The following is a 15,142-nucleotide window of genomic DNA, read 5'->3' as shown; positions in this document are numbered from 1 at the left end:
ATCCAGCTTTTCCACTTCCACCAGATCATCGGATCCAAGAACTCATGAGCTCCTCAATTTACCCATAATGCCCCACCAAACTAGCATATCTCAGATTGAGATTGCTGACTCTAGATACAAAGGGACAACCTAACATACAAATTAAAGGTAGAAAGGAAAGGCAAGCTTGAGATCAAACAAGGAACACAGGTTCCTGTACAATTTATTTATTTTATGTTATTTTAATTTACATTTGGTTACCGGGAAAGTCTGACTGGACACAGGTCCTTTTTCATCTGAGGCCAGGAGAGAAAAGCTCCACATTTATGAAACAGTGCATAGGACAATAACACAACGATATACATAATATTGTCGAATATAGATGAATCATACATAACTGCTAATGGTTACACTTTACAGTTCTTGATAAATATACACAAATGCTAATACATACAATTTAACAATTCTAGTGAAGTCTAGAGCTCTTAGATCTTTCCAGAAGCAAAAGGAGGGGGCAGGTGGGCAGGAAGTTAAGGAAGAATGAAAATGGAGAACACAGATGGAACATTATGGTGAGTACATAACTTTTTTATCTGATGTTGTCCTTTTCATTCATTTGATGCTCCAAAGTACTGCAGAGCCAAAGGCCGATCTGTTCCTGGAAATCAAATCTAATTTGTAATGAGCAATAAAGGTGCAGGAATTAATCCAAGCTGAGTTGTGCAAATGTTACCTAGTGAAGCTCTTGACATAAAGCTGAAGAAAGTGCTACAGACCTCTTGAAATTTGCCCTAGGAGGCTTGGGCAAGGACAGATCTTTTTTTTTTACCATAAACAAAGGAAATACATTCAAGTTAACCATTTGGCCAGTGTAACTTTGGATAACAGTTTTCCCAGTTTATTAGGAGAAAATGAAACAAATACCTGGTCAGTTTTTCTGAAGTCTTTGGTTCCGTGAAGATAAAAGTTGCCTATGCGCATCCAGGAGGAGGAGCATATACACCTTGTTACTTGAAAAGTTATGAAAGAAAATTGGTGCATTAATGAGCTGGTTTATGTTAGACAAAAAAAAAAGTTACCCCAGGCAAAAAAAGACGGCTTTGCTCACAAGGATACCCTGTCTTTGTGAAACAACAGGTAAGGAGACTTAGAAGATAGAGGAGTTCAGATACTCATCTAGCTGATGTGAAAGCGACCAGAAAACTAGTTTTCCAGGACAAAAATGTTAGTTTTGCTTTGGGTGAACATTCAAAAGGAGCTTGTGTCAACACCTGAAGTATGACAGCTAAATCCCAAGGAGGAGTACAATCCTTTAACAGGGCTCTAAGTAAAATGGCTCCTTTGAGAAAGGCTTTACAAAGTTTAGAAGAAGGTAAAGTAGAGTTACTTTTGCCCAGGTGGAAATTAGAAATGGCAGCCAATTGAACTTTAATGGTTTAAAAACTAGTCCTTTCATTGAAAATTGAGGCTAAAATTTCAAGAATAGATGGCAGAGGTGCTGAAAAGGGATCCAGGTCCTTCTTAAGCGCTCAGAGAACAAATTTCTTCCATTTACTTTTGAGAAGATAATAAGATGTGATGGAATAGGGAAAAATGCTTGGGCTGTTTAGCAATCAATGGAACTGGAGAAACCAGGCAGTCAGTTTGAGGCCTGTTAAGTCTGGATGAGTCATAACTGTTGTGTGAGACAGGAAGTCTGGAGTGGGATCCAGAATCCAGGGTAAATGCAGAAGGTGATGCCAGAGGAAGGAGAACCAAATCTGACGAAGCCAGAAGGTTACAATGAAGACAACTGTGCTCTTAAACCGGTATACCTTTCGTAGACATTTGGGAATGAGAGCTAAAAGTGGGTAAGCTTAAAGGAGACCGAAGGGCCAATCATGGACTACAGAATTTCTCAGTGAATCCTCCATTGGAGGGATCAGAGCAAAGAACCTGCTGCACTTATTGAGTGGAGAAATGAATAGATCACAGCAAAGCTGACCCCATTGACAAAAAATCCTCTCCGCCACTTTGACAGAGAGAGACCACTTGGGAGGCATCAGAATGGACTTTAGTTTGTCTGCAATCTTGTTGGATTTCCCCGGAATATGCATTGCTATTAGAATGCGACTGGAATGCCCATTCCAACACTTTCATAACTTCTTGACAAAAAGGGGTAAAATCTGCTCCCCACCCCCTTTTGTTGATGTGCCAGACCACTGACAGGTCTGTCTGAATGGCATTTGTCCCAGATGGGAGAACATCTTGAAAAGCTTTCATTGCTAGCAGAACTGCTCTCATCTCCAGGATACTGACATGCATCTTGGCCTCTTCAGGGAACCATGTACCTTGGACTGCCCTTCTCAAGTACTGCCCCCTCAACCCACCCCAAGTGGAAAGGATCCGTAGTCACCATGGCTGTTGGCAGGGGAAGAACAAATGGATGGCCTTCACAGGGCCGGTTTGAATGAACCCACTAAAGAAGATATCTTTTGCACACTTGTGTGATCTTGACTAGAGTAGTTAATGACGTTGAATAATGGACCACTGGACTGAAAGTGTCCACTGAAGAATTAGCATGTGGAAACTGGCCAGAAGAATGAGGGTGATAGCTAGTACCATGGATCCCAGGGCATGTAATATTAATTAGGCTGAAAGAGAAGAACTTAGAATTCATTTCCTGACTTAAGACCTCAGTGTCTGGATTTGAGTAGAGGGAAGACAGGCTATCTGACTGTGTCCAGACAAGTATCTATGAATTCCACACTCTGTTGTGTGTGAGTGGAGCTTTGGTGTAATTGACCGTTTTTCTCAGATGAATACACAAATGGAGTGAGTAGTACCTTGCCTGTAGAAGCTGATGCCTGGTTGGTGCAGTTAGAAGCCAGTTGCCTAGATATGGAAACACCCGGAATCTCAGCAGTCTCAAGTGAGCTGCTACCACTGCCATGCATTTGGTGAACATCCTGGGGCTGTGGTGAGACCAAAGGGCAATGCTCTGAACTGGTAATGACTGGCTCCCAGCCAGAATCGTGGGTATCTCCTGGTGCAGCTGTTCATTTTGATGTGACAGTAAGCATCCTGAAGATCTACTGAGCACACCCAATTGTCCTTTTGCAGCACAGAAAAAAATGAACTGAATCATGACCATCCAAAACTCTGAATACTGTACAAACTGATTTATAACTTGCTGACATCCAGAACTGGTCTCAAGTCTCCTGTCTTTCTTGGCACCAAGAAGAATCTTGAGTAAGTTCTGGACCCTCTCTGGTCTGGGGGGGGGGCTCTTGGACGACTCTTCTCTAGCAGCTTTTTTTGTTTCCAGAGATGCTGCTTCCCTCTGACTGGCTGGAACATTGGGAATTTTCTTCACACTGGTGGTAGAGACTAGAGAAACTGGTATGGTATAACCTCTGGATAGGTTTCTCTGCACCCATGAATTTTTTGTAATAGATAGCCAGCTCTCTGGTGCAGTTGGGCCTCCTTTGTGGAGCGTTGATAGGGGTTATCCAAGAAGGAATCCCTGAATCCCTGATTTTGTGGACCACCTCTGCCATGAGGGCAGCGTCTCTGACTTGAGTTCCCACAACTGCCCCTGTTGGAAATATCCCTGCATGAATCATGAAAAAGTCCCTGCAATTTCCTAAACTACATTTTTCTACCTCCTTGCTGATTCCTATAGAAAGGTCATTGAGGGGTTGAAAAATGTACACTCACGGCAGACAGGGTCTTTCCCTCTTGTTCACATCTGGAGAGCATATCTTTAGTCTTGGGGACGAACACAGAAGATCCATCAAAAGATGCATTGACAAATGAAGACTTAAATGGCTCTGCAAATGAAGACTTAAATGACTCTGCAAAATCACTTAACTGCATCCAGGCATGTCTCCTGATGGCTAGGCCTGAAGCCACAACCCATGAGGTACCTTCCGCTGCCTGGCAGATTAACCTCATGGATGCATTCAAGATGGATTGAAGTGTGGCCAATAACGAGGAGATTCTATTTTCATACTCCATCCAGGAGGACAAAGGTTGCTAAAGTGTATACATGCTTCCCAAATTTGTCCAAAGCCCTTGACTCTCTGTTAGGGGGATGGACAGAAGAGCCCTATTTTGCCAGTTCCTTATTTGTGGCTACAGCCACAACCATAGCATTGACTTGGATCTCCCTGCTTCAGTGTGCTCAGTCCTTACAAGGAACTGAGATCTCATCTGGGCTTTTCAGCACTGGCTCTGCAGAAACTGGCTAATTCCATGCCTGGTGAGAGATCAGGTCGATGACCTCATCAGCCAGGGGAGAAATCACCCAAGAAGTACATGGGCCAGACTCGAAAGCCTCCAGGAACACCAACTCCTCCTGGGAGGGGGGGTTGGAAGACCAAACACCTTTTTGATTCAGGAGCTCCAGTTAGTCTCCAAAGGAAATATCTTCAGGTGGTGATCAGGGGGACCCTTCCCTTTATCAAAATTTGTGCCCTCCATGAGAGATTCCTGTTGGGATCCAAGTCCTTCCTCTTATCTGTTCTCTCCCGAGGGACTTCCTCAATGGGATGCTCTGGGGAAATACAGGAACAGATGATATCCTGATGGACCAGATGGAGACTAGTTCTGACTGGCTATCCCAGTGGAAAGGATGGACAAGGTTCAGAGCAAAGAACTGGAAGAGGCAGGATTGTCTAATCTGAGGGGGGCATGGATGACTCTTGTCCAGCCAAGGAGAAAGCCCTCTCCACAACCTCAAATGCAGAATGCCTAGGGGGCACAGAAGTCGATGGGACTGGAGCCAGAATCTCTCAAACCATTGGTTCCTGTAGCCCCACCAGCACTCTACCTGAGGAGGAAATAGGATCCAATCTATCTAGCGCCAAGGGCCCAAGGGGAAGAGATGGCTCCAACAGCTTCGGAGTTGACTCCAACCTCTCAGATCTTGTGTGGATGCTTTGTCTCACAGTCTTCCAGCTCTAAAAGGCTTGGAGCCAATCAGCTGAGGGGAACCATAGGAGTCGAAAAACAGATCGTCTTTGGGTTCGATGAAGACACCTCCATAGAACTCGGATCTGAGAGCTCCGAAAAAGTGGGTCGGATCAGAGAAGAAGATACCAAGGGGGAAGTGGACAAAGGATGGCTAGTAGATCTGGGTGGAATTGGAAATGGGAGAACCCCCATCTGAATCTGAGCACTGAGGAACTTCCTCATCATCCTATCCACATCGGCTTCCAAAAAACCTAAGCAACAACATGGTACATGGAAGTCTTCAGGAAAGTAGAAGGGAGCCTAGATCAGAAAGAAGCAGAGGGGATATCTGTGGAGACCTAGATTTCAAAACGGTCAGATCCTAGACCGATGGATCTGGCTTCTAATGCAATTTTGTAGGAGGCTCCATTGAAGGAGTCAGCACTGAAGAATGGTCAGGAGATTTCTTAAAGGACTCCGTTTCCATTGCCATAGACTGAAACTTGCTTTGGTCAAGCTTTTTGGTAGGAGTTTAAACCCCAGCAACCGAGAAAGTAGAGGTAGATGGAAGAAGGCCTCTTAAAACAAGCTTGTTTCTTCAATAACTTAAAGTCATGGAATTGAAGTCAGAGCACATAAAACAGCCTACTTCAAAATGAATGGGACCTATGCAGTACACACAGTCCCTCTGGGCATCAGAGTTGGGAAGCTTATGCTAACAAGTAATGCACTTTTTGAATCCCATAGGCTTGTCAGCCATGATAAAACACCAAAATAACAGTGGACTAGGTCACTATAAACAAACTCTTTTTTTTTATAATAGAAGAAAGATGGAAAGAAAGAATGAAAGGAGAAAAACTACCAATAATGGTAGGAAGAAATACTCTGAAGGGTAAAGTAGGATACCAATAAAGGTACTAGAAGGGGTACTGAAAAATGGTAGCCAAAAAAGGAAAAGAAAACAGCTACATTCAGCTCAAACATTATGGGAGGGAGGAAGAAAATAGTAAAATATAAAGGTGAGAAATATAAACTAACAAAACAGGCAATGAAAAGTGGAAAAACAATAAAATGCTCAAGAGCAAAGGGATCCATCTCTGAAGCTAATGGCAGCAAATGTGATCTGAGGTATGTTAGGCTTGCAGGGCATTATGCATAAAGGAAAAAGCTCAAGAGTTCTTAGATCCAATGATCTGCTATAAGAGGCTGAATCGGATCAGAACCCGTCAGTTGAGGAATGAATGAAAAGGACATTAGACATTTTGTAAAACAGACCTTGTTAATTCAGGTTCACTTCTGCATTCTTCTTCATCCTTCCATATATGTTAAGCATTTAGGTTCATAGGGTCATATGCAGTTAGTAAGCAACTATTATGGAGCCTAGTCCAAATTCTGAATTGCTCCAAAGCACTGTAAAGAGATTGTGCTACTTGCTCAAAATCACACAGTAGCAAATAATGAAGGCTGAAGGAATCAAACCCTGTACCATTCTAGTTTTTACTATTTTCTAACTGCTTTATTGTGGCAACTTAATTTTTAATGCCCCACTCTTTACAGCTGTGGAGTTCTCTTCTTTATAATTATATTATTTTGGAGAATGAGTTTAACTGTTACATCAATAAAGCTTGTATTTTTCCCTATATTTTAATTTTAATGAATCAGCTCATAGGTTCATACTAGGCTATCTGCCCTAGGGTATTTATAAGCCTAGCCAGAGTGTGTTTGGCTTTCGCCACCCATTTTAAATTTATTTTGCTATGCCCTTTTTCGAGGTTAGTATACTGTGCCTCTGTCTAACAGTGACACAGAAGTGATACCCGGGGTAAACCTACTATCTCTCATCCACTCATCAAGATTCCTCTTGAAGAGAGTCAATGAGGGACTCTGCCTAACCTGGACTGGGATTTTATTCCAGAGTGAAGGGAGCCTCTGGGTTATGAATCTGTCCCTCCAGCATGTCCTATTTATTTCAGTGCTGAGGTTCAAGTCTCTCGAACGCGTAGCTCGATGGGATTTGGATTTTCTGAGGTGCAGCATGTCCATTAATTCCGGGTTGGACATGGCTTTATACGTCAGGCACAGATCGCCTCTGAGCAGGCGGTATGCCACTGAGTAGAGCTGGAGTTTCTTTAACCGGGCAGCATATGGCATCTGTTTGAGCCCTTTGATCCTCTTGGTGAGGTACTTTCGGGGTCTTTCCAGTTGCTGCAGGTGTCTGGTAAGGTACATCCCAAAAAGGGCATTGTACTCAATTATGGGCCTGATGAGGGATGAGTAAAGAGGCACGATGACCTCCCCTGATCTACATGTGAATCCCTTCATGATTAGGTGGACTATATAAAATGCTTTTCTACCCACTTTGGCCACGTGGTTGTCAAATGAGAGATTGCTATCAACTTGGGTCCCCAGGTCCCTAATTACTTCTTCCGTATTTAATGGATTACCACCTATGTGGTAATTTGTGGGCATTTTGTTTTTGCCATAGGGGATGACTATACACTTTTTGGCGTTTAGCTTGAGGCCATGGCGCTGGCACCAGTTGTCTGTTTCTATGAGGCCCTTTTGTAGGATGCTTGTGTCGGCTGGAGAGTCGATTATGGCACCCAGTTTGCAGTCATCTGCGAACTTGGTCAGCCACAGTCCTTCCGTGTTAGCCTGTACCTCTGAGAAATATAAACCGAACAAGAGAGGTCCCAGGACTGAGCCTTGTGGGATGCCACTTGTAACTGGTTTGGAGTTTGACATGGCTCCAGCAATTCTAACCATGTGGGTTCTGTCCTTGAGCCAGTTTGCAACCCATCTAGTGACATAGGGGTTTATATTTAAGCTGGTGAGCTTATCTATAATGCCCGAGTGGGGTATTGTATCGAAGGCTTTTGCGAGGTCCAGGTAGGCTGTGTGGACCACCTTTCCCTCGTCAATGGCCTTGGTGACTGTTTCAAAGAAATCAACCAGTTTAAGAGGCAGGATCTGCCCTTAACAAAGCCGAACTGGGAAGGATCCAGTGTCTGTAGGTCCCCAATATCTTTATTTATGAGGTCCATGATGATCCTTTCCATAGCTTTGCAGACCAAGCTAGTCAGGCTTATGGGGCGATAGTTTCCAGGATCCGTTGAGGCACCACCTTTGTGGAGAGGGACCACTGTTGCTGTATGCCGCTCTTTGGGTACATATCCTGTAGTAAGGCTGAGATTGAACAGTAGTTTTATGTTTGGGTTTAGTTCTTCTTGGAGTTCATGTAGGACGCAGCCCGGGACACCGTCTGGTCCCATTGATGCTGTGTTTTTTGCTTTGGAGAGGGCAGCTCTTACCTGAGCATCTGAGATATCAGGGGGGCAGCACTCTGCTGGGATAGATATTTGCCCTTTTGGTGGGGAAGGGGGGGGGGGAGAAGTTTGCGCTGAACCTGTCAGCTAGGATGTTGGCAATGTCTGTGGGTTTGGTGTATTTTTTGTCATTTTGGACTAATTCTGAGCATATCTGGGAATTCCCACCCAGGTTCAAAACATAACTAAAGAAAGCCTTGTGATTAATCCTTAGTGTCCTGTGCAATTTGTCTCTCGAAGCTGGCCTTAGACTATTTTATGAGTGCCCGTAGTTTTTTGCTAATACTGATCAGAGATGCCTTCCCTTTTTGGGATTTTGCTCTATCATGTAGTAGCTTCCTCCTTCTATTGTATAGTTTGTTTATGGCTGGGGTCCACCAGACAGGTCACCTAACTTTGGAGGATTGGGTCTTGGTTTTATTTGGGATTGCATGATCCATGCATTCCTGAAGGTGTTCATAGAATGCGTTTATAAAGGATTCTGCGGTCTGGGCCATATTTTCCACAGGCCTGGGGGCTTTGAAGGATTCCAGCTCGGTTTTGAGGAGTGTGAAGTTTGCTTTAGAGAAGTTTTTCACTGTGGTTTTCTGGGCAGGGGCTGGGGTTGGGATGTGAATATCTAGTGAGATTAGTTTATGGTCTGATCTTACCAGTGAGGGATACACTTCTGGTCTGGAGCATAGAGTCTCCATGTTGGTGATGATCAGGTCCAGTATGTTCTCCCCTCTTGTGGGAGTGGCAACAAGTTGTTCCATAGCATTTGAGTTTATAAATTCTGGGAACCTTCGGGCTAGGGTGCTGGAGCTAGAGTAATGCTCCCAGTCTATGTTAGGGTAGTTAAAGTCACCCAATATAATGGTGTTTGGAGAGACCTTCATATTTTCCAGTGTTCTCAGGAAGGCCGAGTGGGGTTCCTGGGTTTGGGAGGGTGGTCTGTAGCAGGCTATAAACTGGAAGGCAGTTTTACCCACTGTTAGTTGTACATGGATAGTCTCTGATGCTTCGTGCTCTGCCACCAACCTGGAGGTGTGGGTATCTTTGACGAATATTGATACTCCCCCTCCTTTTGTGGTTCGGTCCAAGTTTTGGGGCCGAAAAACATGGTATGAGGTATAATCTGGTACTGCTGGGGTGCTCTCGGGAGCCTTGAACCAGGTTTCTGTTACTGCACAGATATCGATGTTCTCCAAGCTAAGGAGAGTTTTGAGTGCGTGCATCTTGAGGTTTAGACTTCTGGCATTGAGTAGCATTACTCTTAGTTTCTTATCCCTTGTGATACCTATGGAGGTGGGTTTGTCTTTTGAGCCTTGCCTAAATAAGGCACTATGGGGGTGGCAAGAGCCTTTGCCAATATCCAAAAACCCAGGGGTGACAGGTGCAAGCCGTTCCTAGCGAAGCATCGTGGCTTGTCGAGCATGTCATCCCAGGCAGACAGGCATTGGATTCCCTTTGAATGACACCAATACTTAAGCCAATTGTTGAAATTGATCACCTTGTCTTCATATTGTGGCATCATTCTTGGTGAGGGTAAGATGCTACTCAAGGTCAGGGTCATACCAGCCTGGGCTACATGCTCAGAGAGCTCCTCTATGTCTCTTTTCATGTAGTCCAGGGAGGTACATCTCAGGTTATTCACACCAGCATGGACAATGACCGAGTCATATTTGTACTTGCCTTGGAGTGACCTGAGTGCTTGTGTTATGTGGCGGATCCTAGCGCCCGACAGGCAGCTCACTGTGACCTTCTCCTTGTTCAGCCTGGTGAGTGGGACGTCAGTGTGCCTGACGATAGAGTCACCTATTACAAGTTTATCAGGTGTGTTGTTTAGCCTTAAGGGCTGTGACTGTTTGGCACACTGGCTTTGTGAGCTATGTGTTGCACGTGTTTTGTTTTGGGGTAGCGGTTGCTTCGGTGTCTGCTTTGGAGGTCTCTGCTGCTTAGGCAGATTTTTATTTAGAGCCTCCGAGTATGTTTTTGTGTGTTTATGTGTTTGGTTTGCTGTCGTGGTAGGTCTATGTGAGACTGGAATTCTAGTGAGTGTGGTTTCCTTCTCCTCCTGACTGGTTACGCCAGTACTGAGTTGAGAGAGCTTAACCTCCAGTTTGACTATATGGTTGCATCTCTCACATGTGTTGGAATTTGTTGGGAGGAGAAGAGGGTTGTCTGTGTACATGAAGCAGTTGTAACACTGCCTCAAGATTCCCAGATTCACCAGCTGGACCAGAGAGGAGATTGACAACTGACCTTTGGACATGCTAGAATAGTATTGGGAATTCCTTTATAATTGTAAAAAAGGGCCAATGGGGAACAAAGTACTCAAGGGGAGTTTGTGAGGGTGTAGTGCTTTTACTTTTTTAGTACTGACTTATATAATTGCTTTAGTGAGCAAGTGCCAGGCTTTAGAGTGGGAATAGGGTGTTTATTATGAGAACTAGATCAGTTCTAAGGGAAAAAGTGAAGAGCAGACTTTGTGGAGCCGAGAATGGTTTAAACCCAATTAAGCGGCGCTGCACTATGCGCAAAATCGCGCAAAGCCGCGCTAAAGCGGGTTTTATACAGGGGGACTTGAAAGAGCTAGAAATTGACCCAAAACGGCCAATAGACTACCAGATTCTTGTGCTGGGAACACTCCTCCAGGGATAGATAGGCTGCTCCAAGCTCCCCACTGCCACTGGTGAACAAAGAAGCCACCCTTTATCCAAGAAAGGAAATGGGCAACACAGGAACTTTCCAAAAGTCCAGAATACAGCAAAGCCTGTATTTGGACTACTCTAGGTCAGGAAAGATGGGAAACAAGGATAATTTTATTGTTTTTATTTTTTTTTTGCAACAAACAGCAGGAAAGCGCAATAAATATGTAACACAGGCTAGCGCACTTGAGTGTGTAGCCTCAACAGGTAAATGCAACAAACAAGGCAAACTTTAAAAGTGCAGGTGCAAAAACAACTTTAAACAGTTTAAAACAGTTCATGAAGCAGAAATACTTGCAGTTTAGCTAGATCGGACAGTCGCCCAGGTAGTAGCAGGAAAAAAAACACTTTTATCAGGTTAGCAGTCACTCTTTTAGCCTCTCTGCTGCTAGCACCACTCTGCAGGACCACGAGGAGCTTGGCTGAGTAGTAACAAGCGCACAAACCGCGCCAAAGCGGGTTTTATACAGGGGGATTTGAAAGATCTAGAAACTGGCCCAAAATGGCCAAAAGACTACCAGATTCTTGTGCTGGAAACACTCCTCCAGGGATAGATAGGCTGCTCTAAGCTCCCCACTGCCACTGGTGAAAAAAGAAGCCTCCCTTTATCCAAGAAAGGATATCGGCAACACAGGAACTATGACACAGCCCAGAGATCAGCAATACCTGAAGACTGGACTATTCTAGTTCAGTAAAGGTGGGAAACAAGGATTTTTTTTTTTTTTTTTACAAAGTAGCAGAAATTAGGTACAGAAATACAGTAAATGCTTTAATTCGGCTAGCGCACTTGAGTGTGTAGCCTACCAGGTAAACTAAGCAAAAACAAACTTTAAATACAGGCAGGAATGCAATAAAACAACTTTGCATAGCTTATTTAGTTAAAGAAACAGAGAAGTCTATATATACAGAAAAGCAGCTAAAACACACAAACACTTCAGATGCAGTGCAACCTAGAGCACTTGAGTTGCAGCAATATTAAGGCAATTACAGTTATAATAAATGCTCTGAAATATACTCTATATTTCCAAAATGTTTGAGAAGCACAGTCAGAACACAAGGAGGTTCAGGCAAAAAAAAAAAAAAAGTTTTTTTTTTTTTTGAAAGGGAAAAAGGAGAAACAGAAGGCCTTATCAAATGTTCTCTGTACTAGGTAGAATGAGCTAATGACACTAGACTGGGAGGAGTGTCACAGATCAGATTTACAGTAGGGGCGGGCAACTGCAAAGCCACCAAGTATAAGAGCAAGACACCAACTGGGAGGGTGGGGACAACAGCCTACAGCCAGTAGCACTACAGAAAGCCACAAACAGATAAAGATTTGTAAAGATACAGAATGCTTTTAACTGCAGACAAATCAGTTACTTGTGCAGATTAGTTAATAGCAATAAAATACACTCGAAGACTAAAAAGCAGACAATAAAAGTGCTATATATTAATTGTTAAAAACAATAATCTGCATAAATAATCGAAAAAAAACAGGATACTTATATATCTCAGCTAACAGCTGCGGTCAACAACTCTTATCCACTCTGCTCAGTGTGTATAGACAGAAACCCTATCAAAGTTAGGGCTTAAATACCAGAAGAACAACTTTTTTTTTACAAGAACACAAAAGAACCAGCCCCCAGTCAGCAGACTATTAACACAAAAGAGAGGCTTCAGCTAGAAACAATAGCCTACAGCCAGTAGCACTAGAGAAAGCCACAAACAGATAAAGATTTGTAAAGATACAGAATGCTTTTAACTGCAGACAAATCAGTTACTTGTGCAGATTAGTTAATAGCAATAAAATACACTCGAAGACTAAAAAGCAGACAATAAAAGTGCTATATATTAATTGTTAAAAACAATAATCTGTATAAATATTCGAAAAAAAAACAGGATACTTATATATCTCAGCTAACAGCTGCGGTCAACAACTCTTATCCACTCTGCTCAGTGTGTATTTGTTGCAGATTGCTTTTATCTGCTTATCAACAAGTAATATTTTCTGATTATAAAATGTATGTAGCAGTTAATATATGCTGACGTTAACTGTGAATAACAAGCAACTGGTCTGTATGAGCAGTGCACTACCTATTCTCATAGAATAATGGAAACATATTCAAGGACTTGACTACAGCTAGTTTCTTGGATGATTTAATAACTACTGGAAAGACAGAACTTGAGTATGCCATAAACTTAAATAGGGTAAAGCAAACAATACAAGACTATGGAATGAGAGTTACAAAAAAAATTAAAATGAGAGTTTGGTAAACTGCAAACTGATTAATGAATGTTTTTGGCAGAAAACAGATAAACCCTTCCATAGCAAAGTTAAAGCTTTCATGAGAACATCTCTTCCCATGCATGCAATAAGTAAATATAGGCGGGCCACGGCTAATCATGACAGCCAAAGCCATAAAACTTATCTAAATCATAGCAGCTGAAAAGTATTATATTCCACATAAAACCAAAGAAAGATGTCCTGCTCAACTTGAATCCAGTGTGGCCTCACCAACAAAATATGCAAATGTACAACGTACTTCATCTCTACACAAAAAACAGCAGTGGTAGTATGTTTTCACCATGAAACAAACAGGTACCATTCCAATGGGCATTTGCCCAATGCTTATTCCTGGGTCTAGAGTCACCTTGTGTACAATAATGTTTAGTGATTCCAAACAGAAGTGAAATACATACATGTGAAACTCTTGACATTTCTTAATACAAAGTAAAATCCTTATGCCACGATAACCTGCACACAGTTTCTCATTGCTGATATCTTTTGTGTGCTTCTATCTGCTACTCACTCATGTACTTCAGTACTATTTACATCTAATGATCACAAAATTAAACATGGCTGTTATGCTACAACTCTTAACAGAGTTTAATGCATTGTTTGCACAAGACATACAAGCATTTGGAAACATACTACATGTATGTCAATAAAAACTGCTCAGTTTCCCAACTCTGCTTATTTTTCCATTAGATAAAATGCGAAAATGCAGGTCACACTTGAGCAATATTTTACTTTTCCACATCAAAACAAAAATTGCCAAAATTATGTCTATACATTCACAAATTAAATTAAACAGACCACTAATGCAGCCTTCTTGTCTGTTCTTATTTTTCATCTGAAAAGTTATAATCTCTGCCTTCCTAGTGGGGAATGATGTTTTTCTCAAACAAAAAATACATTAAATAGAATAAAAATATCCACAAAACTATTGCTACTCAATACTTTGTTTTCATCTAAAATACAGCTCAAGACTTCTAAGCATCCTGAATAATATTTAAAGTAGGCAAAACATCACCAAAATTATGAGGCAAGGAGGAGTAAGCAAATGTGACATTTTTATGATTAAAATGATTCCAGAGTCAAAAAAATCAAATTTGTTTTAAAGTTCACAGTACTAAAGTTGTGGCTGAAAGTTTCTCAGCTGTCAAAGTTAAGACAAATGGAAGGAAATTAAGTTTATGTCCTCTGAAACCATACAGTATATAATATTCTTCACTTGCTGCTCTAAACAAAGAAAAAGAAATCATACCTTTTGCTCTGTCTTTAAAAAATTGGCAATCTCTTCAACAGTGAGATGGTCTTTCTTGTTACTGTAGCTCATAAGTAACAGGTAAAGATCTCTTCTTAATGACATCATCTTGTAGAAAACGCAGAACTCTTCAAAGGTAAGTGTTCCTTGATTTTCATCTGTATCTGCTTCCTACAATACAATTATCAAAAAGGCAGTGAGACACTAATGAAACATGCAACATAAATTCAAGTTATATAATCACCATAAGTATGCATCTGTGTTGTCCATTTTCATCCATCCTCAATTTATGGGTCTCGGATCTGACTCGGCCAATATCTTTAGATTGTGGGATCCAACTCTCGAGCTCCTCCCTTTACCCATAATGCCCCCTTGCTTGCCAAATAACCTCAGACTGAGCTTGCTGCTGCTAAATATGCCTGAAGGCATGAATACATAAAATATTTTAATTATAACAAGAAACAGAATAGAGACATGATAGGAGCTCAAACTGGGAACAATGGTTTCCATATACCTCATCAGGTCACTCCAAAGGATAAGATATGGGGAAGGAGGGTGGCGAGGTGAAGAAGAATGAAAATATACAACACGGATGCATAGTTACAGTGAGTATATAACTTTAACATTGGATGTTGTCATTTTCACTCATTCCTCAACATATGGGACAGACACCTAAGATAAT

The 15,142-nt window shown here is 42.1% G+C and overlaps 1 protein-coding gene across 6 annotated transcripts in view; it reads right to left on the bottom strand.

Moving 5' to 3' along the window:
- The window catches only part of PLCH1 (phospholipase C eta 1), a 3,453,772-nt gene that overhangs the window by 1,201,413 nt on the left and 2,237,217 nt on the right, over positions 1-15,142 (bottom strand). For all 6 annotated transcript variants that reach the window (XM_044070508.1, XM_044070510.1, XM_044070513.1 and 3 more), the window contains one exon: positions 14,461-14,631. In XM_044070508.1, the coding sequence (XP_043926443.1) occupies positions 14,461-14,631 (171 nt within the window). The remainder of the gene's footprint in view (positions 1-14,460; positions 14,632-15,142) is intronic.

This window comes from Protopterus annectens, chromosome 4.part1 (genome assembly GCF_019279795.1).
Source record: "Protopterus annectens isolate FY-2018-M chromosome 4.part1, PAN1.0, whole genome shotgun sequence".
Classification (NCBI taxonomy): Eukaryota; Metazoa; Chordata; order Ceratodontiformes; family Protopteridae; genus Protopterus; species Protopterus annectens.
This window is presented reverse-complemented; position numbering and strand designations above follow the sequence as displayed.